At 42.2% G+C, this 22,837-nt stretch overlaps 1 protein-coding gene across 9 annotated transcripts in view; it reads left to right on the forward strand.

The window, feature by feature from the left end:
* LOC108709279 (limbic system-associated membrane protein) overlaps positions 1-22,837 on the forward strand; it is a 1,032,477-nt gene that overhangs the window by 985,187 nt on the left and 24,453 nt on the right. For all 9 annotated transcript variants that reach the window (XM_041583499.1, XM_041583497.1, XM_041583500.1 and 6 more), the window contains 2 exons: positions 18,348-18,482; positions 21,555-21,675. In XM_041583499.1, coding sequence (XP_041439433.1) covers positions 18,348-18,482; positions 21,555-21,675 — 256 coding nt within the window. The remainder of the gene's footprint in view (positions 1-18,347; positions 18,483-21,554; positions 21,676-22,837) is intronic.

Below are 22,837 nucleotides of genomic sequence, written 5' to 3' on the forward strand. Positions count from 1 at the left end.
GAGTTCTAGCGACTCTCCTTTAATTGCCTGAATAGAGATTCGGCTCCTACTGCCCTTTGATTATTAACAATGGGACGTATTCACTGCAGGTGGGTTTCATCACATCAGTAATAGCAGTAATATTAATAATATCAGTAATTTTATTCTGGAGAATGGTTCTCACGTCCAACAGTGCAACATTCGACACAATTTGCCACTATTTTTTAATCCAACATTCCCTTCACCTTTAAAGTAACTTTTAGTATGATGTAAAGAGTGCTATTCTGAAACAGTTTGCAATTGGTTTTCATTATTTATTATATGTGGTTTTTTACTGCTTTTTATTCAGCAGCTCTCCAGTTTTCAGTCAGCCATCTTGTTTCTAGGGTCCAAATTCCCCTAGCAACCATGCACTGATTTGAATGAGAGACTGGAATATGACTAGGAGAGGCCTGAATAGGAAGATTAGTAAAAATAAGTAGCAATAACAATACATTTGTAGCCCTTCAGAGCATGTTGTTGTTTAAATGGGGTCAGTGACCCCTCATTTGAAAGCTGGAGAGAGTCAGAAGAAGAAGGCAAACAATTCAAAAACTAAAAAAAAAAAAAAAATTGAAAAGTTGCTTAGAATTGGTCATTCTACAACATACTAAAAATTAACTTGAAGGTGAACCACCCTTTTAATTCCAGTTAATTGCAGTCATGCATGAATTTGCACCCACCTCAATGGCGTCTAGTGATGGGCGAATTTGCCAATTCGACACCGGCGAATAAATTCACGAAAAACAGCCGTGAAAATTCGCTGGTCAAAAATTCGCTGGCATAAAAGAAAAATGGATACTGTCGCCGTTTTGCGTTTTTTTGTTGCTGTTTCTCGAATTTCGCTGGAAATCTGCGAATTTTTCAGCGAAGCAAAACGGCGCAAATTCGCCCATCACTAATGGCGTCCAGTGGCTTAAAAAATGTGTGCACCTAGGGAAGGGCGAATGTGACCTGTTTCGCTTTGCTGTAATTTTGCTCAACGGCAAAAAATGTGTCTAGGTGCAAACACTCTTAAAGGGATGGTTCACCTTTAAGTTAACTTTTAATATGTTATAGAATGGCTAAATTTAAGCAACTTTTCAGTTGGTCTCCATAATTTATTTGGTATTATTTTTTATTTATTTGCTTGTTCATTCTGACTCTATCCAGATTTCAAATGGGGGTCACTGACCCCAACTAAAAACAAATGCTCTGTACGGCTACAAATGTATTGTTATTGCTAAATTGTATTACTCCTCTTTCTATTCAGTCCCTCTACTATTCATATTCCAGTCTGTTATTCAAATCAATGAATGGTTGCCAGGGTAATTTGGACCCTAGCAACCAGATTGCTGATATTGCAAACTAGGGAGATGCTGAATAAAAAGCTAAATAACTCAAAGCCCACAAATAATAAAAAATGAAAATTGATTGTCTTAGAATATCATTTTGTACATCATACTAACAGTTAGCTCAGAGGTGAAGAACCCCTTTAATGAATGGGGTCAACAAATGTAGTGTCAAACTGGGGGCCCAAGACCCACTGAGGCTACTACCTCAGGGGCCTCCACCTGAACACATGCAAGGATTATGGGAAATTTCTTCTAGACTACAATTGCAGCTATGGTTGGAAATGAGCCCTATTGTCAACTATTGATATAAAAGTAGTGATGGCCGAATTTGTCCCGTTTTGCGATTTTGACGGTCGTGTCAATTTTGACCCCGGCGTCAGAATAATGTTGACGTGCAACCATTTTGACGCAAGTGACTTTTCCAATGCGCGTCCAAAATTTTTAGATGCCGGCGAATTTTCACGCCAGCTTTGCGACCTGAAACACGGAAATTCACAGTGAATTTTCGTCTGACGAATTTATTCGCCCATCACTATATAAAAGGAAATATATTATGTATATACTGAATATATACTCCCACGTAGTATATAATAGATTATGACTGGGCTGCTTGTTCTCTTGGAGCATCACATTCTGGTTCCGGAACATTTAGACGTCTGCCAGAATGAAAGTCTTCCTTGTTTGTCACTTGCGTTACGGGCGAATTAATCTCTCCATCAGCGGATGAAACTTCATTTGTCTGCAGAAGGAGAGGCTTCACCTTAAGAGGGAAAAAAAGGGGCTATCAGCGGTTTAATCAAGTTGTGTTTTTGATCTCTTTCTCTCCGTGACAGCAAATTAAATTGTATTCTGCGCTGATATATTGAGAAGTAAAAGTGGAGCGTGGCGCCTGGATAACTGGGAGGAATTAAAACCATTACAATACTCGGAATTGTGTCATTTTTGCACGTTTAATCTACTTGTCCTTTGGACCTCGGGCGTCAGTATTGATTCACCAAAGAGTGAGGTTTTTTTTCTGCTTTCAAACAAACAGCCAAGATCAGCGGAAATTCCAGCTCTCATTGATATTTTTAGGAATTATTTAATTCTTATTTGTTTACTGTTATGAGAAACAATTGCCATTTCTATTAATAAAATTATGTGGGTGCGCCGGTGCCAGCCAAGGCCAAAGTGCTGATCCATTGCAAGTTGTACTGTTCCTTTTTGCTAAAGCCATTCTACATGGGTTGATAAAAACTGCCTATTACCCCCCAGACCAAGTCAGCTGCTTATTGATCTGTATATTGGGCCCACAGGTGGTCCTGCCTGATTAATATATGGCAAAATATTGAGATAGGTGAATATTCCAGTTAGATGAAGACTCGTTACTCCAAGGACCTAGCAATACTTTTCTGTAGAATTATGGGGTGCTGGCAAAATGTTTTAAGAGCTGCTAGTAAAGAGAAGAGGCGTTGCTCCATTTTTTGGGGTTGCTAAATTGAAATATTGTGCCATTATGGAGAAGAGTTGGGCAGAAGAGGTGGGGAGAGTAACTGTGTGGATCGATTAAATATGATGCTTGGAGAGAAGCTGTGCTGATCCATTACATGTGATTGTGAAGCTTGGAGAGAAGTCGTGTTGCTCCATTACATGTAAAGCTTGGAGAGAAGAGGTGTTGATCCATTTTTAAAAAAAGAATTAAAAATGGGAGCGAAAAATTAAGGGGCGGGACGTGACACAAAAAGGGGCAGAGCCACAAAGGGGGGGCATGGGGCTTGTGTCACAAAAGAGACGGGGCCACCGCCCGAAGCCGACGAAAATGTAAGTTTTCATCAACGGGCAAGGGATTTTGTAAATGGTATTACAAATTCCCGGCAGCTATATTGCCGGTAAATTTGTAATACCGGCCCCTGGCCCTGGCAGGTGTTTTACCGGCTAGGCCGGTAAAATACCGGCTCGGTGGCAACCCTGTTATTACACGTGAAGCTTGGAGAGAAGCCGTGCTGATCCATTGCATGTGAAGCTTTGAGAGAAGCTGTGCTGATCTATTATAGGGAGGTGCTGGGTAAATAAGCTGTATTAGTTCATGAAATGTGATATGGTGGGGAAGTTATACTTTCCATTCCTAGGAATACTGGGGTGGAACAACTGTTGATTATGTAGGTGTTGCAGGGCTAGAACTAGGGATAGACAAAAGATAGATTGGCCTAGAGCCAGGCCCTGATTTGTGGAGAGGCCACCAAGGCCCGGGCCTAGAGCGGCAGGATTTTAGAGGGCGGCACGCTGCCCAACCACACCCACATTGTTTCAGTAACACTGGGGATGCGCAGGAGATATTATAGTTTTTTTAAATTTCCAGTATGCCAATACCCATTGCTTCTGTCCCGATGATGAAAATTTGAGCAAATAAAAGGGAGGAGACGGGGGCAACGAACGACAGTGGGCCTAGGGGGTGCCCGCTATGTAAATCTGGCCCTGCCTAGAGCACAATGGTGGGGTGCACGTACGTCTTTTGTTGCCTCCCCCTATTATGGGAACTTGTCCCCACTACTGCCGGCTCCCTCTCCCACTGCTCCCTGCAGGCAGGGGTCTGTTGTGATTGGTCGGCTTCGCCCAGCGCTGAAGGGGTGTGTTTTCCTGGATCACTGAACTGCTTTGTAGTTTGAGTAGGAATCTCAACCCTGTTGTTATACTGAGGCTGCAGAGATTGAGCCATATATGGGAATTACTAGCACGGAGATTGACATAGAAAGTTTAGCAAGGTAGAGGCAACAACTCCACCGTAGTTCGGAGAAATGTGATTTTATAAGAATCCATTATTTAGTAATGAAAAAATGTCTCCCACTAGTCGGAAAAAAAACCCAAATATGGTAAAAAAAAAGGAAAATTCAGGATGATACTTTTTTTTTTTTTTTTCCTCAATTCTCTTCTCTCCCTAATGATGTGAGATTTAAAATAAACAAACAGGCGGCGTGGCAATTTTGTCTGGATTCTGCAAAATATTTCCCGGTGTTTACAGTTGAGCGCGTTCCACTCCAACCCAAACACGAAGAGGAGCGGGCGGGGAAGGCAAGCTGTCTGTTTGCCAGATAAATCATTAATGGGTAGCAGCTTGCAGAAGCAAAGCACACTCATTTGTAACAGCAACATCTTCTGCTTGTGTTGTGAGACGCAGCCGGATCTCACTCCACCGCACCGCCGCCACCACCGCCGTCTGATAAAAACTCTAGCGCTGGCAAAACTGATCTTCCCCAAGCTTATTTTTTTGTGTCTGAGGGTAAAAAACAAAAATACTATTGTCAGCATGATTTGATTTGTCGGCTTATATTTATATATATATATATATATATATATATATATATATATATATATATATATATATATATATATATGTCTTGTATATATTCCCCACCAGTAGCGCAAGATTTGTAACGTCTTTTATTATTCATATTAGAGAAGTGGTTGTGTCCCATTAAATCATTATTTTGCTGGTATTGACCTAAAACCCTTAGCGATTCATCAAAGGTACTGGGGTACTTAGAGGCTGTTTAGGGCCCCCTCATTCCCCTATGTTAAAATTTGTGGGTGCCTCATCGCATGGCAAAGCAGGAGTTAAAAGATTTTGGTTATCGTCTATGGGTTTTTACAAAGCCTGTAACTTGGTATGACGCTTAGGGAAGACTCTTATCAATTCATTCCTGTGTTGCTATTGGTGAATATAAATAGATGCTGCTCTTCTGGACCCCACACAAAGGGGCACATTTACTTAGCTCGATTGAAGGATTAGAAGAAAAAATACTTCGAATTTCGAAAGTTTTTTTTGGCAATTTTGACCATCGAATTGGCTAATTCGACTACGACTTTGACTACGAATCGAACGATTCGAACTAAAAATCGTTCGACTATTCGATAGTCGATGTACTGTCTCTTTAAAAAAAATTCAACCCCCTACTTCGCCACCTAAAACCTACCGAGGTGCAATGTTAGCCTATGGGGAAGGTCCCCTTAGGCTTCCTACCAATTTTCTGATTGAAGGAAAATCCTTTCGATCGATGGATTAAAATCGTTCTAGTGTACCAGGGGAGTTACTATAGAGGAAGCAGACCATGCGGCTGCAGGGGGGGCCCAGGAGATATAGGGGTCTCATAAGACTCTAAGGGCAGGACTCCATGGATGATTCCGTCGCGATCCGGTGCACTGCGCAAAAACGCAGGCGTCACGTTGGATGCGACGGAAATAAGGTAAGTAATTCTATTGTCGGATCAACGATGCGTCGCGACTGTTGGATGCAGACGTTGCACGCTGAGTATGCATCCGTCAGTTGTGTCGAGTCGCATCAACAATATGACAAGATCCGACAATAGCATTACTTACCTTATTTCCGTCACATCCAACGTGACGCCTGCGTTTTTGCGCAGTGCATCGGATCGCGACGGAATCGCCTGCGGAGTCCTGCCCTAACTCATATACATTTTAAATAAATACTGGTAAAACAAGTCAACCTCTAGACATTTTTGTGGCCTGAAAAATAATTTGCTTTTGGGCCCAGCCATAGGTCAGCATACCATTGAGGTTGGTTTGGAGCTTGCTGCATCCAAAATCCTATATCAGGCTGATACCAAAGCTTTGGGTGCCTCTCTAAGAAGCGTGCCTATTAAATATTCATTGGGAGAGGGGTTACGGAGTAGGCGCATGCATTGCAAATGATTCCAGCAGTGTGTATTGATAATTATCTCAAAGATTCTGTAGGGTTAAAGGAACTTTTTAAAGTGGTCAAATGGGGAAAAAGTTCAGTGGGAATTCAACCAAAAATGAATTATTAACGTGCAGTATTGGTATTAACATGAGTAACTTTATTATAAACCTTAAATCCACTGCCTTGTCTTTTCAGGGATGAAAAATTGCTGATCGCTAGATAGATACTTAATATATAGTGACAGAAACAAGAGGAAAGTGTTGGAAAGGTTACTGTCTGCTCTGCTCTCATTTCCCTACAGAAATAGGGATTGGTAGCACTAGATAGGTATCTAATATAAAGTGACAGAGACAAGAGGAAAGTGTTGGAAGGGTTACTGTCTGCTCTGCTCTCATTTCCCTATGGAAATAGGGCAGTAGACAGGTTCCTTTTATATATATATATATATATATATATATATATATATATATATATATATATATATATATATATATATATATATATATATATATATATATATATATATATATATATATATATACACAGATATTCTAAAGACAATATATTTGTTTACCTATAGTTAATGTTCTCTCAAAAGCAGAAAGGGTTAATAACATGATGCACTAGGTACTGGAGACATAAGTTGATACGTTGAACTTGGTTGGGAGACTGCTCTTGCTCGGGTTATAGATGGTTTGGGGGGGCTGCAGGAAAGCTTAGCTGTGGAATAAGGCATCGAAGCTCATGAATAAAACATTCTATGAGATAGACAGAAGCAGAACAGTAAAACTGTCTCAAAATATTGGCAGAAAGAGTGAGCAACTGTTGTTTCTAAATGTTTAATGAGCAATATGGTGCTGATTCCTGGAACCGTATGAATGTGTGTTGGCCTAACCTCTCCTCTGCCTGCCCCCCCCCCCCGGCTGCTGCAAATTGTGCCCTATATAATAAACTAATTGGGCAAGAGGGAGGACTTAGCTTTTGAAAAAAGGCAGTATCTAGATGATTGTTGGGATAATAAACCTAGATATGCTGTGTCTTGTCTGGTCAAGGTGTCCTCTAGCTCCACCTGAAGCCTTGAGCCTGAGTAATAAGTCAAAGTGCTACAGGTGCCAATGTTGACTCTGCGATATTTGAACCTACAATGATATGGATGTTCTGAGTATTCTAAGAACATCTGTAGGTCTTTTGAGTATAAAAAATAAGATTTATGGCCTGGCTGTTTTAAATAATAATAATGGACACAGTGCTGGCTGAATATCTTAGGAGGCATTCAAAGGATTCTGTGGGAATTTGAGTATAAATCCAGGTACTTTTTATGAATAAAATCAATAATTTCAGTACTATTCTTATTACTATTCTTGGCCCAAAGACAGTTCCAGCTCTGTCTTTGGGCCAAGGACTAAGCAGTTTGTGCAGGGGTCTTGATAAAGGATGAGCAATTGTTGGCTCTTGTTGAGCTCATGTTAGATTACAACTCAACTACAATGGGTACTGTGTGTTGTATTTCCATGACATTTTGATGGGGCAAAAGTTGGGCAACACTGATATATTTTATCATTATTGCCACTATCTTGTCTTTTTCTCTCTCTATGTTGCTCTACTGCTACTGATAAGCCTCACTCTTCTGACCTACAACTGCTAATATTGTTAGCATAACCATTTTGTGTTTGTACGCCACTGAAGGCAAATTAACTGAGGTTTGCACTAGAGACATGGTTAAAGGTATTTTTGGAGCCCTTGAGTATGATGATGTCAACTAGTTGTAGCCAACCACTACAGCACTGGGATCAGGACCAGAAATAATGGTTTGTAGGGTTTAATCCATTGGGAACAGGCTTTGGGGAGTTTAGTTGTTGGTTAAGGCGACCACAGTTGATACAGGCTGATTGATTGGAGAGCGTACAAGGGCCACACATGTTATGGATAACTTTTTTACTTACAGCCTGACCATTGGTTTATGGTGGACACCTTGGCAGAATGATTGGACACACCCCATGCTTTTTCTTTTTAGTCTACTAACGCCTATTGTTGGGGTGTTTAGGGTTCAAGGCCGATCTGGAAGCAAGTGGAACTTGGGCCAATAGCTGTGCAACATACAGTAAATGCTCCATTTGCAAAGATTTTCAGCAGGGCATATAGTCACATGGAGCTTCTTGGTCTCTACTACTAGGCTTGACTACAAGGCTGTTACTTTTCCTTGTGCTGAGTTGGTGCAACACCTGGAGGTCTAAACACTGCTGATCATTCTCATTGGACATTAATATGTTGGCGCTATATAAATACATGTTAATAAAATACAAGTTGATAGGAATCAGGAGTTCTGAGGGAAAAAAAAGAAGAAATATTTAGAAATGAATTCCAGTAAAAGATATTTGAAGGGAAGTGAAAGTTTCTCATTTATGTCACTGACCTTTTGTCCTGACGCATGCGGTCTCCTTGGTGTCCCATAGAGGCAACTCTGCTCTGCTTAATGCATTATTAACACATTTAATTATGACAGCCCGATCATAGATCTCGTTAACCTTTATAGAACCTGAGTTTTATTTTTTTAGTAACCTTCCCAAACCCAAAGCAGTTTGGGAAATTTTATGGAGGCGCAGTTACATTCTTCAAGTGGAAACCGTCATGCCTAGATAATAATTTATATTGATATTTCTACATTTACTTATATCATATAAGCACATTGATTTTTATATAATTTATATCATTTTTTTATAACAATTTTGAGATATTTTTGGTTCATTAAGTCTGCTAATTTGAATCCAGCGTTATTATGCTGATTGACTATTGGACAGTCCAACTGACTCATGCTGGAATCACACACATTCAAACTAAACATATTCATCTAGAGTTTCCTACTGCTACTACCTAATGCTGTCTGTCTGGGGCTCACAGCATGAGTTAAAAGAGCTGTGCACCTTTGAGGTAACTGTTAGTTTGATATGGGGAGTGATATATTGAGACAATTTGCAATTGGTTTTCATTTTTTATTATTTGTGGTTTTTGAGTTATTTAGCTTTTTATTCAGCAGCTCCCTAGTTTGCAATTTCAGACATCTGGTGGCTAGGGTCCAAATTACCCTAGCAACCCTGCATTGATTTGAGAAATAGACTGGAATATGAATAGGAGAGGCCTGAATAGAAAGATGAGTAATAAAAAGAAGCAATAACAATACATGTGTAGCCATACAGTGCATTTGGTTGTTTTTTTTAGATGGGGTCAGTGACCCTGTTTGAAAGCTGGAACGAGTCAGAAGAAAAAGTCAATTTAAAAAACTATAACAAATAAATCATGAAGACCAATTGAAAAGTTGCTTAGAATTGGCTATTCGATGCTAAAAGTAAACAGAGAGGTAGCTGCGTATTTGGGGCATTTAGGGCAGAACTCCACGGGCGACTTTGATGCGATCCCAACTACATCCGACAGTTGTGTCGTTTTGGATGAACACTGTGACAAGTCAATTTTTTGTCAGGTGACTTTTTTTTCCCAAAAAATTTTGCAGATGGTGAAATGTGGAATTTCGCATGGCTGGTGAAAAAATGTGCCCATCACTAATGGGGACCTACGACAGGCCCAACCGACCGATATCTGGCCAAACATTGAGCACATGTCTATCGGGCAGGTTTGATTTTCCCAAAGGATTGGGGGCTGCATCTGCTAATTGATGTCGTCCTCCCTCTGACCATTTGTATACCTGCTATAGTAATTTTATGCTTGGCCCTAGGGCCAACAATCGGATCGATCCCAATATTGTCCACCTTAGTTGGGCGCATTGGGGAAGATCCACTCGTTTGGTGACCTTGCTAAATTTTGTACCGCTATTACTATGGGTTGCCACCTATCCTCCAGAATAACTCCAGGTGGAGACGGGGCTGTGATGTAGCAGGAGACGTGGCCATCACATAGCAGGGCAGAACCTGATGTAGAGGGGGTGTGATGTGCTATAGAGGGATGTGGCAATCGGCAATTGGCCACATCAATGTCAGGAAAACCGGGAAGGTAGTTTTGATCCGGACAGCCCATCAAAAAATCAGGCTGTCTGGGTCAAAACCAGCCAGGTGGCAACCTACTATTACTACATGTAATGAACCTGTGAATTGAGTACATAAGGCCAGTTGGTCTTGGCAACATGGGAGGGGCATAATATAAAGTGGGCAGGGTTTAGTGAGGATCAGGGGCATGGATTGGCAGAAGTGGCTGTGACCAGGGTGGGTCCTGACTGCCCAGATTCTCCACCCTGAATTGTTGATTGATATAACGATGAGCCTCATTAACCTAACTGCCAGCTGGAGAAGGGAATATGAGGGCCCTGACTTGGGATGCATATGGGGGACCCCTTTGTGGGGGTCACAACATGAAAAGATTACTACAGCCAGCCATTCTGGGGGGATTAGAAGTAGAGTCATAAAGTGGGAAATGAATTCACGGCCATCTTCATATTTAATATTATCTCTTTTATTCATATTTCAGCTTCTTTTTTGCACTCAAGAACAAAGCCTTCCTGTGATTTATTAAGGGAAACTTTCCTCCGCCGAGAAGTTCTGTTACCTCCGTGTTTAGACAAAGAGTCTAATAGATAATCCCAGGGAACAGACAGGCTCCGCTCACAAGACTCCCCTTTATGTAATTAATCAAAGGGCTTTAAACTTGCCGCATTTCAGATGGGATTTATTGCCAGCAGCCACTGATAAGCTTCCCATGGAAATATATCCCCTTACCTTAAGCTTTCATTCTCTGCTCCACACAAAGCTGGAGCCCTCTATAGTCATTAACCCAGTGGGAAAGTGTTCTTTGGAGTGTAAGCTTTGTAGGCCAGTTCATGAGAATAATGTGATCTGTCTATAGATCTTCAACTTAGGTTCCTTGTCACCCCCAGGGGTATAAATATGGATGACTCCTAAAACATTCAGGAGGACTGACAGGTTTGTAGTTGACCAATAGCAAAAGGGCTGCTCTGTTTCATTACCTCCTTGATGGTACATCTCCACAGTGTATGGGGTCGCTATGTAGATAAAACATAGCACACCAGCGCCAGTTTTATCCTGAAATGCCCCCATTTCTGTTGCTTTCCTGCTGCAGGCAGTCGAAATGCAGATGCATGTTCCCTCCCTTTCCATTAGAGAAGATGCTGCAGAACTGTGCTTGCGTAAACTTCTCTCCTTACCTGGGTTTAGAGGATAAACCTATTCATCATTTATTACCCTACTTTTCAACCTCATTCTGTAGGTATGTGAAATCTAAAAAGTGTAGCAGTATTTCTGGATTTTTTTCAAGTCAACAGTTTCTGTAATGAAACACATTTACTCCAGCCCTATCCATAACAATTAGTGCAGGCTCCCTTTCCCTAGACCCCCAGGCACCATTCTAAGTGGGGTTGAATAGGCTGGTTAAGCAAGTTAAAAGTATTAATAATGGGGCAATTGAAAGGTCCATGAAACCATTATTCTTCTAGGAGATATTTATTTTATCTCCCTGCCCTCTAAGTAAACCTCACTGGTTGTCACTGGTAAAAAGGGTGCCGTTTGCTTGGTTCACTGGCCCTTTCCCAGCTTCTTATGAGATTGTGAGCACAACAGAAGCCGTTCTGGGAATGTGATTGTTAGTGATGGGCGAATTTATTCGCCAGGCGCGAATTCGCGGTGAATTTGCGCGATTCGCTGCCAGCGAATAAATTCGCAAAACGCCCGCGAAAATTCACGGCAAAAATTCGCCAGCGTCAAAAAAATATTTCCGAAAAACGGACGCCAGCGTCAAAAACGGGCGCCGGCGTCGTTTCGCTAATTTTTCGCCGTTTCACGAAATTCGCTAATTTTCCAGCGAAGTGAAACGGCGTAAATTCGCCCATCACTAGTGATTGTGCCACACAGCGAGTCAGGACCTGCCCTGTGTGACAGTCTGGTGGCAAATTATTTTTTAAGGCACTGGAGGCTTTTGAATCAAGTGATTAATACTAAGAAGTATTAGTAGCCTCCTCTGGGTTTGATGTCTTCTCCTTCAATATTGTTAAGGTAAGGCGTCAGAAATTTAGTTATTTATGGCCTATATAAACCTGTCTCTAGCTACCAGTGGTGCTTGGTCATTAGCTTATTTGCTGAGATCTAGACTGTTTCTTGGTTCTAATCCCATGCCTGCTTCCTGATCTCCTGCCTGCTTCCCAATTACCTGCCTACTTCCCAACCCCTGGCTTGTTCACAATTCCCTGTTTGTTCTTGATCCTTTATCTTGTTCCTGACCCCCTGCCTGGTTCCAGATTCTCAGGCTGGTTCCCCAACCATGTTTTCAAATCCCTTGCCTGGTCCCTAATCTCCTGCCAGGTTCCCAATCTCCTCACTGGTTTGCGATCCTATGCCTGGTTTCTGATCCCCTGCCTAGTTCCATATCCCTTGCCTGATTCCCAATCCTGTGCCTGATTCCCAATTCTGAGCCTGGTTCCTGATTCCCTGCCTGGTTTCCGATTCCCTGCTTGGTTCACTATCCCCTGTTTGGTTCCCGATCTCCTGTCTGGTTTACGATACCGTGCCTTTTTCCCAATCCTGTGCCTTGTTGCTGATCTCCTATCTGGTTCCTGATCCTGTGCCTTGTTCCTGATCCCCTACATGGTTTCTGATCCCCTGTCTGGTTCCTGATCCCCTGCCTGGTTCCCTATCCTCTGTCTGGTTCCTGAATCCCTGTTTGGTTTCCAATATCTTCTCTGGTTCCCGATCCCGTGCCTGGTTTCTGATCCCCTGCTTGGTTCCCTTTACCTCGCCTTGTTCCCGATCCCGTGCATGATTCCCGATCTTGTGCCTGGTTCCTGGTCCACTACTTGGTTTCAGATTCTATGCCTGTTTCCTGCCAATCACTCCTAACACGGTGAAACAATGGTTGTTAGTCAGTAACCTTTTCACAATATCTTTGGTAAAATGAAACAATTGGAAATTAAATATATAAATATTTGTGCAAATCCACAATATAATTTGCCCCAGCAACACCCCTGCTCAGAACCCAACCTACTTTCCTGGAAGCCCCTTTGCAGATCCATAATTTGGAACTGCGCCATGGAAATGACATCATTCGTTTGACTTTGGAGGTACATGAAATTCAAAGGCAAATAATTTAAAAACAAAGATAAAAAAAAATGTGCCGACAGTAGATTAGGAAGGAGTTTAGCAAGGAGTAAACAAACCCATCAAGTTTTATTAGTTATCACTTCCTCTTCATTTGACAGGGGAGGACATCAAGTCCACAGATTAGAGGAAACTGAAGGTGTGTAATTAATTGTCATTATATTCCAAGACAGCCCCAATACCTGCGATCTTGTAATTATTTTAGCTGCGTGAGAGACAGGAGGCGGCAAGAAACCCAGCACCCTTGGTCATTAAGGGCCTTGTTATTATTATTATTAATTACCATCTCAGAGTTTACAAAAGTATCTCACAAGCCTGATGGCCTTTAAGGGCCACGTTCCAAAAGATTCAAGTGCACTGACACCATGAATTCCAAGTGCCTGCTGTCTGCCATAGAACCATGTGCCCTATTTTGGTTTTGTTGTGGTGTTCACAGCATGAGTGAATCATTTGCAGCTGTCCATGATATCCAACAGTATCTAATTATACAAATAGACTGAGCACTGCCATCATCAGGACAGTCCTAAGAGGATGAGAGGCCCTGGACAAGCTCCCCAGTCCATATTAATGGAGCAGTCATTAAAAGGGGGATTCTGCAATCAGTTTGGAGCCCCCATTGTTCTTCTCAAGTTTAGGGACCTGGGCAGCTGCACGTATTTGAATGCCCACAAGGATGGCTCTGGCCATATTTACCCTACAGAGATGGGCAAAATATCTTAGGTTAAAGTAGTACAGGTATGGGATCTGTTATCTGGAAACCCGTTATCCAGAAAGCTCCGAATTACAGGAAGGCCGTCTCCCATAGACTCCATTTTATCCAAATAATCCAGATTTTTAGAAATGATTTCCTTTTTCTGTGTAATAATAAAACAGTAGCTTGTACTTGATGCCAACTAAGATATAATTAATCCTTATTGGAGGCAAAACCAGCCTTTTGGGTTTAATTAATGTTTATATGATTTTCTAGTAGACTTAAGGTATGAAGATCCAAATTACAGAAATATTCTTCATCCAGAAAGCCTCAGGTCCTGAGCATTCTGGATAACAGGTCCCATGTCTGTATAGGAAGCTGATGACTAAACATGGATGATGGGAGCTGTAGTTCAGCAATAGCCAAAGAGCCACAATTGCCACATATTGTGTAGGCTGAATAAGTGCAAATGACATATTTGTGCAAAAAAAATTATCCATTGGCATTCGTCTTTTTTTCTCTTCATTTGGGGCCCACCCTTTGGGCATCATAACCCCCCTCACCTCATGTATATGTGTTTCTGTTGGGTCAGTCCTGCTACCCTTACAAATGGTGGGTTCACCATGCTCTTATGTGGGCCGGTTGGTACAGGAGGAATTGCTGCTTTCTGTGCCTTCATGAACCAAGGTCTCTCATTGTCAGGGCTGCTCAGAATTTCTGCTTAGGAGGCACATCTCCTTAGCAACAGTTGCTAGGCAGTTGATTCGGATGGCAGAATTTGGGGTCAGGGGTTGCAGAAGGAAACTTGGGTAGATGTTTAGCAAACAGACCCGCTGTGATCTTCCCCTGCAGGGTTATCCACTCCTCCCCCCCCGACTCTGCTGGGAAATATCTGAGTCATAATTGTTATTATTATGATTATAAAGATATTTCCAGATTGTGTTTGTCTCATGGAAATAGCAACAGTTACAGTTATGAGCATTTGCTCTTTGTAGTGTTGCAGGATCAGCCTTTGGGTTCAGGGTCTTTGTGCAACCCCAGCTGCTATGTCAGTGCTTCGCTCTCGTTGTTGTGTTGGTGCATCTGGGCAGTGAGTTCTCATTGGGCGGCTGGAGCGCTGCAGGTTGAACCGTGGGTTCGCCGGATTCAGAGAGTTCTGTGCAGACAATGCAGCAAATCTTATGATATTTTAGTAACACTTTCCTTCTGATTCCTCTGAGCTGAGACAAAACAAACGCAGTTTAATAAAAGGCAGAAATTACTTGTTTTCACTGCACACACCTGGAATCTCACATATAAATTGTCTCACGGAGCCATTAGTCCATTAAGGCATTAACACCAAGCCAGGTAATGATACATATTGATATTCAGGTGTTGAATGTCCAATACTTTGTCAAAAATAAATACTCAGTTTGCTCCTTTCATGCCCCTGTCCTGCCCCACCAATGGGTAATGCCTTAACCCCTACATTGGCCAGTCCTATAGAAACACAATCAGTTTCTTATGGACTATTAGCAGCAGTCCTGCCCTGCTTTATGGCAGCTGAGATTCTAGTTATCTGTATAAGAGAGCATTATGTCCTATCCGATCCCCATTGGAAGCAACAGTCCTGTCCTGCTTTATGGCAGCTGAGATTCTAGGCTAGCTATCTGAATAACAGAACATTCTGTCCCAGTGGCTGCACAGATCCTATCTGATCCCCATTGGAAGCAGCAGTCCTGACCTGCTTTATGGCTGAGATTCTAACTATCTGTATAACAGAGCATTCCGTCCCAGTGGCTGCACAGATGCCATTGGATCCCCATTGGATGCAGCAGTCCTGCCCTGCTTTATGGTTGATATTTTAGCTTTCTGTATAACAGAGCATTCTGTCGCAATGCCTGCACATATCCCATCTGATCCCCATTGGAAGCAGCAGTCCTGCCTTGCTTTATGGCTGAGATTCTAGCTATCTGTATGACAAGGTCATGGATGCTGTCGCTGGCCAAGGTGCTGAATAAAAGTAATTTCATATTCCGGGATTTGACAATTAAACAGCGCAGGCTGACTCTTAAAATGAGCAATAACACAGGATTTAATATATTTCAGAAACAATAGAATACTAGATACTTGCTGGATTCACCCTCAGCTACTCTGCCTCTGTATGAGACCAATGAATGTGCCTTCCCTATCCATTGACCTATTAGCTGGGATAAGCATCCAGGTATTGGGTATACTGTATATTTCCATTTTCATGATAATCCGTGAAAAAATACTCTCTCACGTCTCTGCCCACGCAAATAATAAAACAAAGGGATGCCGAGAGACACAAATCTTTTCCCGAACTTATTGAAATGGCAGGTAAATTAACTGGTATATACACAGCCTGTCACTCACTGCCACTCACTTCCCACCAAAGTGTCATTAAACAACAAATTGTATTTCACTGAATATTAATTGTGCCTCGTAATAAAATTAAAAAGGTGCAGAAATCTTTGATCCAAGGTTTTTGGTATCGGTTGCAAATGAGCCTTCTCCCTCCCCCCTCCAGGAAAGACAAGGGGCCGCGTAAATGCCTTATTATCTGCCTAATGGCACACTGAGTGCAAACTGGGGGCTGTTCCTGCTGAATTATGCTGAGTATATTGTAAATGCAAGAGTTTGAGGCCGTGTTGAAGTAAATCCAAGAGACAATAAGAAATATAACACTTTATATGATCAGTGCAGAATTCTTGATTTGATCCTTGAGGATATGGGGGGAGCAATGTGCCAGGGAGAGGGGCATTGTGGGTGATTTGGAAAAGCAAATTAAATTAGGAAAAGAATGGTTGTGTGAATTTTGCAGCATTTTGAGGCATTTCAGGCAATCCCATCATCTTCTAATGATCAATTCGTCATTAAATGGGCCTTAAAAATGCAGCCTGTCTCCTCATCGTTCTTTTTTTTTTTTTAAAGCAAAGAAACAACTAATTTAGTTTGTAATTGAATTTCACTCATTTCCACTGTTTCTCTGTTAGCTCCCAGCCATGTCTCCTTCGACCCCTCCCTCCTCTTCTTCCATGAGGATAACCTTTCTGTGCATCTCACCTCCGCCGCTCTCTTTTCAATCCCCTCAGCCTCTCCTGATGTCCATATGTACTCATAGGTGTCAATCATGAAGATAGAAATCCTTAACCTCCCTAGAATGCTATATGTTCCTATATGAGTTCTCTAATAGACAGGCTTCTATTGGTAGCCTCATGTACTCATTAATTGCAGCGGCACAAGGAGCAGTTCTTTCTAATAAAAAGAATAACTGCAAATCATCACAGTCACTACCTATATCATTCCCACTCACGTCAGCAAAGGTTGTGTATATATATACATATACTGTATATATATATATATATATATATATATATATATATATATATATATATATAGGGAATAAAAATCAGATTGTGCATATCTTAAAACAAAAAGAAGAATGAGATATTGAACTCGCAGGATGGCAGTGTGAGCACAGAATTCAGCCAGGCCCTTACTTAAAGCTGACAGGTTGTCTTTACAGATGAGAAATAAATAGCAGAGGAAACAAATCACTGCTCTTTTCCAATTGTACCTTCCGCCCCAATCACCCAACCGGTGTATTTACATCCTGTCATACGAGTCAGGCCCGGAGCGGCTCGAGAATGTCTGAAAGCGACTGCAAAGTAATGTACATCTAATAGTCAGTATTAGATGCAGGCAATTCTATAGTGAAGGGCGAGTCTCATGAATAAAAGGCAGCACAGTGAGCTGTTCCCAGAAATACTCTCTCTTCTGTGTTATCGACTCCATATTGAGGACGTTGGAAAGTGACAGCTGATTTGCTGAAGTTTCAGCCCCTCGGACATCGGTCCCCCCTCTCCGTCTGTCAGTCTGATTGGAGACACCACTCCATTAACATATAAATGGGGATTATAGATTTTTTGTTTTTTCTACCCAGGATCTGTGAAACTGAAATGACTATTATACATTTCCCACTGAATACAGTAACTAAGGGGATACAGATACAGGCCTGTGTCGGAATGACTGAGCTTTCAGGCTCAAGACATTTTTTGTTCCTGGCAGAGGCATATGTTTTGCTCAAGGGGCCACACTCTGGCTTCCCACTGCTAGAACTACAAATCCCACCATCCCCTGCAGCTCATTCATTGGCCAGTCAGTACGGAGGTAAAGGGGTTGATGTCAGTGGATGGGGTTGGAGAGAAATGAAGATTCATGGAGATGGAGACACAAGTAAATAGTGAAAAGCAGAGGAGCAAATGTCTTCGTAGTAAAAGTAGGATTTTGGGTTGGGCTACCCTTTGTTAATGGGGAGCCATGCTGAAGATTGTAGCAGAAGAACAGATGTTTATTTCCTCAGTAATAGGAGAAGAAGAAGCAGAGAGGCTTGTAAGGTTGAGGTTGCACTAGTTCAAACGGGATAGGATGATAGTGTAGCAGTGGAATGGCTTGAATCTTGGCACTATAAATATAATTTACCCAGGAGGCTCATAACATTTTTTCTTCTATTACAGCCAGAGATTTTGAAGGGGAGGAAGAATTTCTGGAGATTCAGGGGATCACCAGAGAGCAGTCTGGGAGATACGAGTGCAAAGCCGCCAACGAGGTAGCATCGGCTGATGTGAAGCAGGTCCGCGTCACTGTGAACTGTGAGTATGGCACACGCTATTTACATGTTTAAGCACTTTCAGAGACTCTTTCACTGAAATAATCTGTTACTGATCCTCATAGGAGACTCTGCTGCATTGGCCAATGCCTTCCTGCCAAAATCTTCCTTCCACTAGCCCTGTGAAATGAGACAATCTTGTAGCATGAGATTCCTTCAGAAGAAGGTGGTGGGAGTAAGGTGTAGCAGTTGGGAGTGCTATGTTCATCCTTTGGTGGTGGGTTGGTCAATACTGGCTAAACATTAAAAAGACCAAATATAGTAGCAACAGGAGACAAGCCCTTAGTTGGGTTATAGTCAGACAGATTTTAGATATAAAGAAAGTCACTGTCCTCTCCATTCTTTGCAAATTCTTCCTGATGTCTCTCTATGGTATCCCTGTAGTATGATATTGGTACCTCTGTAGGGTGATATTTCTAGGGATGCCCCGAATCCAGGATTCAGTTCGGGATTCGGCCAGGATTCGGCAGGATTCGGATTCGGCCAAATCCTTCTGCCCAGCCGAACCGAATCCGAATCCTAATTTGCATATGCAAATTAGGGCAGGGAGGGAAATCGTATGACTTTTTGTCAAAAAAACAAGGAAGTAAAAAAAGTTTTTCCTTTCCCACCCCTAATTTGCATATGCAAATAGGATTCGGATTTGGTTCGGTATTCGGCCGAATCTTTCGCAAAGGATTCGATGGTTCGGCCGAATCCAAAATAGTGGATTCGGTGCATTCCTAGATATTTCCCATGCAATCATCCAGCAGCTTTAAACCTGGTTGTAGATATCTAGACCTACATGGTTCTCAAGGTCACTAATGGACTTTTTGTGTTTTTTCGTCACTCAAGTCAAAAGTCTCAATCTGCAAGTTTAGCTCTTCTGAAGTGTATGGAATAAACAGTCTAGACATAGTGGGCCACTTCAACAACTTGTATGGTACTTGCCCTGCTTAGAAGGCCTCATTTGGGCCTCATACCTGGATCGATTAATTATCAACTGAGTCTGGAGTGACAGTCAACCAACTGTAATGGTATCTATCTGATCAGCCTTAGGAACTGGAAGTGTATTCTAGGGTATTGGGGGTAAGACCAGCCAGCAGTGGCTTTAGTTGTCTCATAGCTGTTGGGGCGAAAATTTGACAGACGCCTGTCTGCTCCCAACCCAACCCAACCCACACCAAACCAAACCCATCCGTCAACTCTATATAGACCCACTCCTGACCTGCCCATCTCTGACATCAAGAAAGGTGGTAGGGCAGGTATACACTTATAAATGGAGGCTGACAGAGTTGAAAGCGGCCAGAGTACGCTTGCGGGTGGTAGTGATTTCGGGAAGGGTTGGGCTTTTCACCACACACAGTCTGTGGGTCATCGGTGGGTTCAGGGTGAGCGACCTTACTCTGCTGGCTTTTTGCTTTGGCATTTATAGGTGCCTTCCCTGTCCTTTTGTGACTTCAGAGATGCGCAGGTCTATGAATGGAGTTGCTGGCTAGGTTTGGGTTGGGAGTGGGGAGGTGCAGTTCGAAGAGCGGAAGAAGAGCTCAACCTGAACCTGCCCACAACCCACAGAAAGTGTGTGGCAGTCAGCCCAAACCCACCCAGCCCTACAGGTAAAGCCACTCGTCTGCTGGGTGTCGGGCTGGCTCACACTTCACGTGCTGCTATGTCAAGCCTTAATATCGCATTAAGACAATTAAGTGTAGTGTCTGATTGAAGGGAAAGTGGTTAGCCTGAGCACCATTGGAATAATGACATGGCAGATGTAACATGTTTCCCATCAGTGCGGGATAAAGAGACATTGAGGTAGCGCTAGAGACATTAAATTGATATGAGATCGTTTTCTCCATCTCTTCCCTAGGGGAAGTAGACAGTATCATTGAAACGGGGTGGGAGAAGATATTTAGCCTAGGGAGCTCTTAGCGTGACTCATCTTTGACTGGAGGTCCATCATGGTGGAGAGGCGGCCTTTGAGTTTGGATAACGGATGAAGTCAAGTTTCTGGATGGGAATCTGAGGTGAAAATGTGCCTTAGTGAGATGGGCGTTCAGCACAATGCCTTCAGGAATCCATTGCACCTCCTACCAAAACTGTCTCATTTGAGTCTGCCCATTGTCTGCCCACTGTCTTCTATGGATTTATACAAAACAGTGTGGCCAATCATTGGAGCAGAACAAGAGCTTATGGCCTGCAGGCACCACTCCCACTTGTTTAATGGAGCAATTCTGTTTCTTGGAGGTCAAGGAGGCGAGTGTTGATAGAAAGTGGGTTCCGTTGGGATGGGGGTGTGCCCGATGGAACTGGATGTGGCCAGGGCAGATATGGTGTGCAATATTTGTTTGATTATAGATTTAAAATATAAAATTGTATTTATCCCGGGTACTCAGTTGAAGCCCCAGGAGGTACGAGAATTCCTCCCCACCGCCTCTTATCTCTTTTGACATTTGCAGTGTTTGCTTTGCTGTTCAGACTCAGGTCTGGTTTCCCCAGGAGGCATCTCCGGATGAGACATTAAATAACAGCAACAAATAACTTTAAATTAACAAAACAAAACCAAAAAAAATAAAAACAATAGTAAATAAACACAAACTTGTAGTCTCTGAAGAATTCACCGGAGGCGATTTGGGCAGAGAAGTGAATTGAAATTCAGTGCTTAGATTCCAGCAGTAACAGAGCTTGTGAAAAAACCGGCAAGAAAATAATCCCAATTATTATCATTTACAAAGGACTCTCCACTGCCGAGACTTTCCGTGGGGGGGGATCATTTTCAGGAATAAAGCACGAGAAAGATTGTTTTCATGTAAGATTGTTTTATTCTCTGTAGTTGAACTGTATTAGTTGGGGGGTTTAGTCCTAATATGGCAATAAATTTGATCCGGTCCTGTATCTCATAGCAATCAAATAGCAGTTAGCAATAATGAAGGCCATCTTCATAGTAACCGAAAAGCATTTAGCGTTTATTGTTCTTGTGCAGGTAACGGGATGAAAGCAAGCATATGATTGGTTGATAGAGGATGTGGCAGACTTTGCCACTATTTCTGTATATAACCACGACTTATGTGTCCTATTGCAGATCCCCCCATCATTACCGTATCTAATAGCAACGAAGCGACAACTGGCAAGCAAGCCATCCTCCGATGCGAGGCTTCCGCTGTCCCCACACCTGATTTTGAATGGTACAAAGATGATGCAAGGTAAATATGCCAAGGTTGGTAGCTAAAGTCAGTTAGGTGGCACTAGTTCCTCCTGGAGTCTGACTTACCTCTCCGCAAATCTATATCTTGGGGTGTCCAACACTTTTCAGCAACTCCCATACTTGTATCAGCAACCAGAGTTATTTGCATTCAGAATGGAGAGGTTCCAAGATGGCATACACTTCAGACCTCATTAAATGCTCAGTTTTGGAGGTAGCTCTTATTAACTTAAATGCTCCTTGGGAGTGAAATTACTTGACCAACCTGACCTCAACCGAGCTGAACCCCTTAAAAATTGGAACTTCTGTTTTAAGCCAAGTAGGATCCTCAACATCAGTGATAATTCTGAATTGGAGTAAATCCCAAAAATTTTCCAACATCTAGTGGGAACCTGGGCAGAATAGAAGTGGCTGTTATTTGAGCGGAGGCAACTTCATATTATGTCCCCATACTTTTGGCTATAAAGTTTGTGGGTCAAGGTTTTGGTGAAGGAGAGAGATCTAGAGGAAAAACATTCTAAAGAGGAAACCTTTTTTGAAATCTTCGTTATTGTGCCTGGTGTTCTTGTTTCACAGATGGAGGTGAGGCTATGTATAGAAGTGAGAGAGGTTGCCCTATAATTACAGAAACAGACTGAGATAACAGATACCAGGGAGGGAGAGAATTTTTGGTTGGTTGGATGGAGAGGAGGTTGATTTCTTTAAGGAGAGTATTGTGAGGTCCAGGTCAGCAGATTATGTAAAGGGAACAATTGGAGAAGACATCACTATATTTTATTGTATAATAGTGATAACATGTTGTATTTGGGATATTCCCTGAGTCTTTGAGCTCTCCATGTGGTATCAGTAATCTTTAGATTGGCACATAAGTTCATGGCCGGGGGGGAAACACTAAATCGGAATTTGTTTAGTGGTTATGGACCTGCTGCCATATTTTAACTTCTCATGATTCGAGCCCAGTAAGATGCAGAAAGGTGGTCGCTACTCCAGGAATAATGAGTTGAATATAATGGCATGAAATAGAGAATGATCGTTAGAGAGGAACATTGAGAAGTTCTTGGGGCAAACAACATGGCAGCTCCCATGAATTGTATGTATCCACAATGAAGCATACATAGTTAAATACACTATAGTTAAGTTGGGTTGAAAAAAACCCCTCATGA

The sequence above is a fragment of the Xenopus laevis genome, chromosome 2S (assembly GCF_017654675.1).
Source record: "Xenopus laevis strain J_2021 chromosome 2S, Xenopus_laevis_v10.1, whole genome shotgun sequence".
Lineage (NCBI taxonomy): Eukaryota > Metazoa > Chordata > Amphibia > Anura > Pipidae > Xenopus > Xenopus laevis.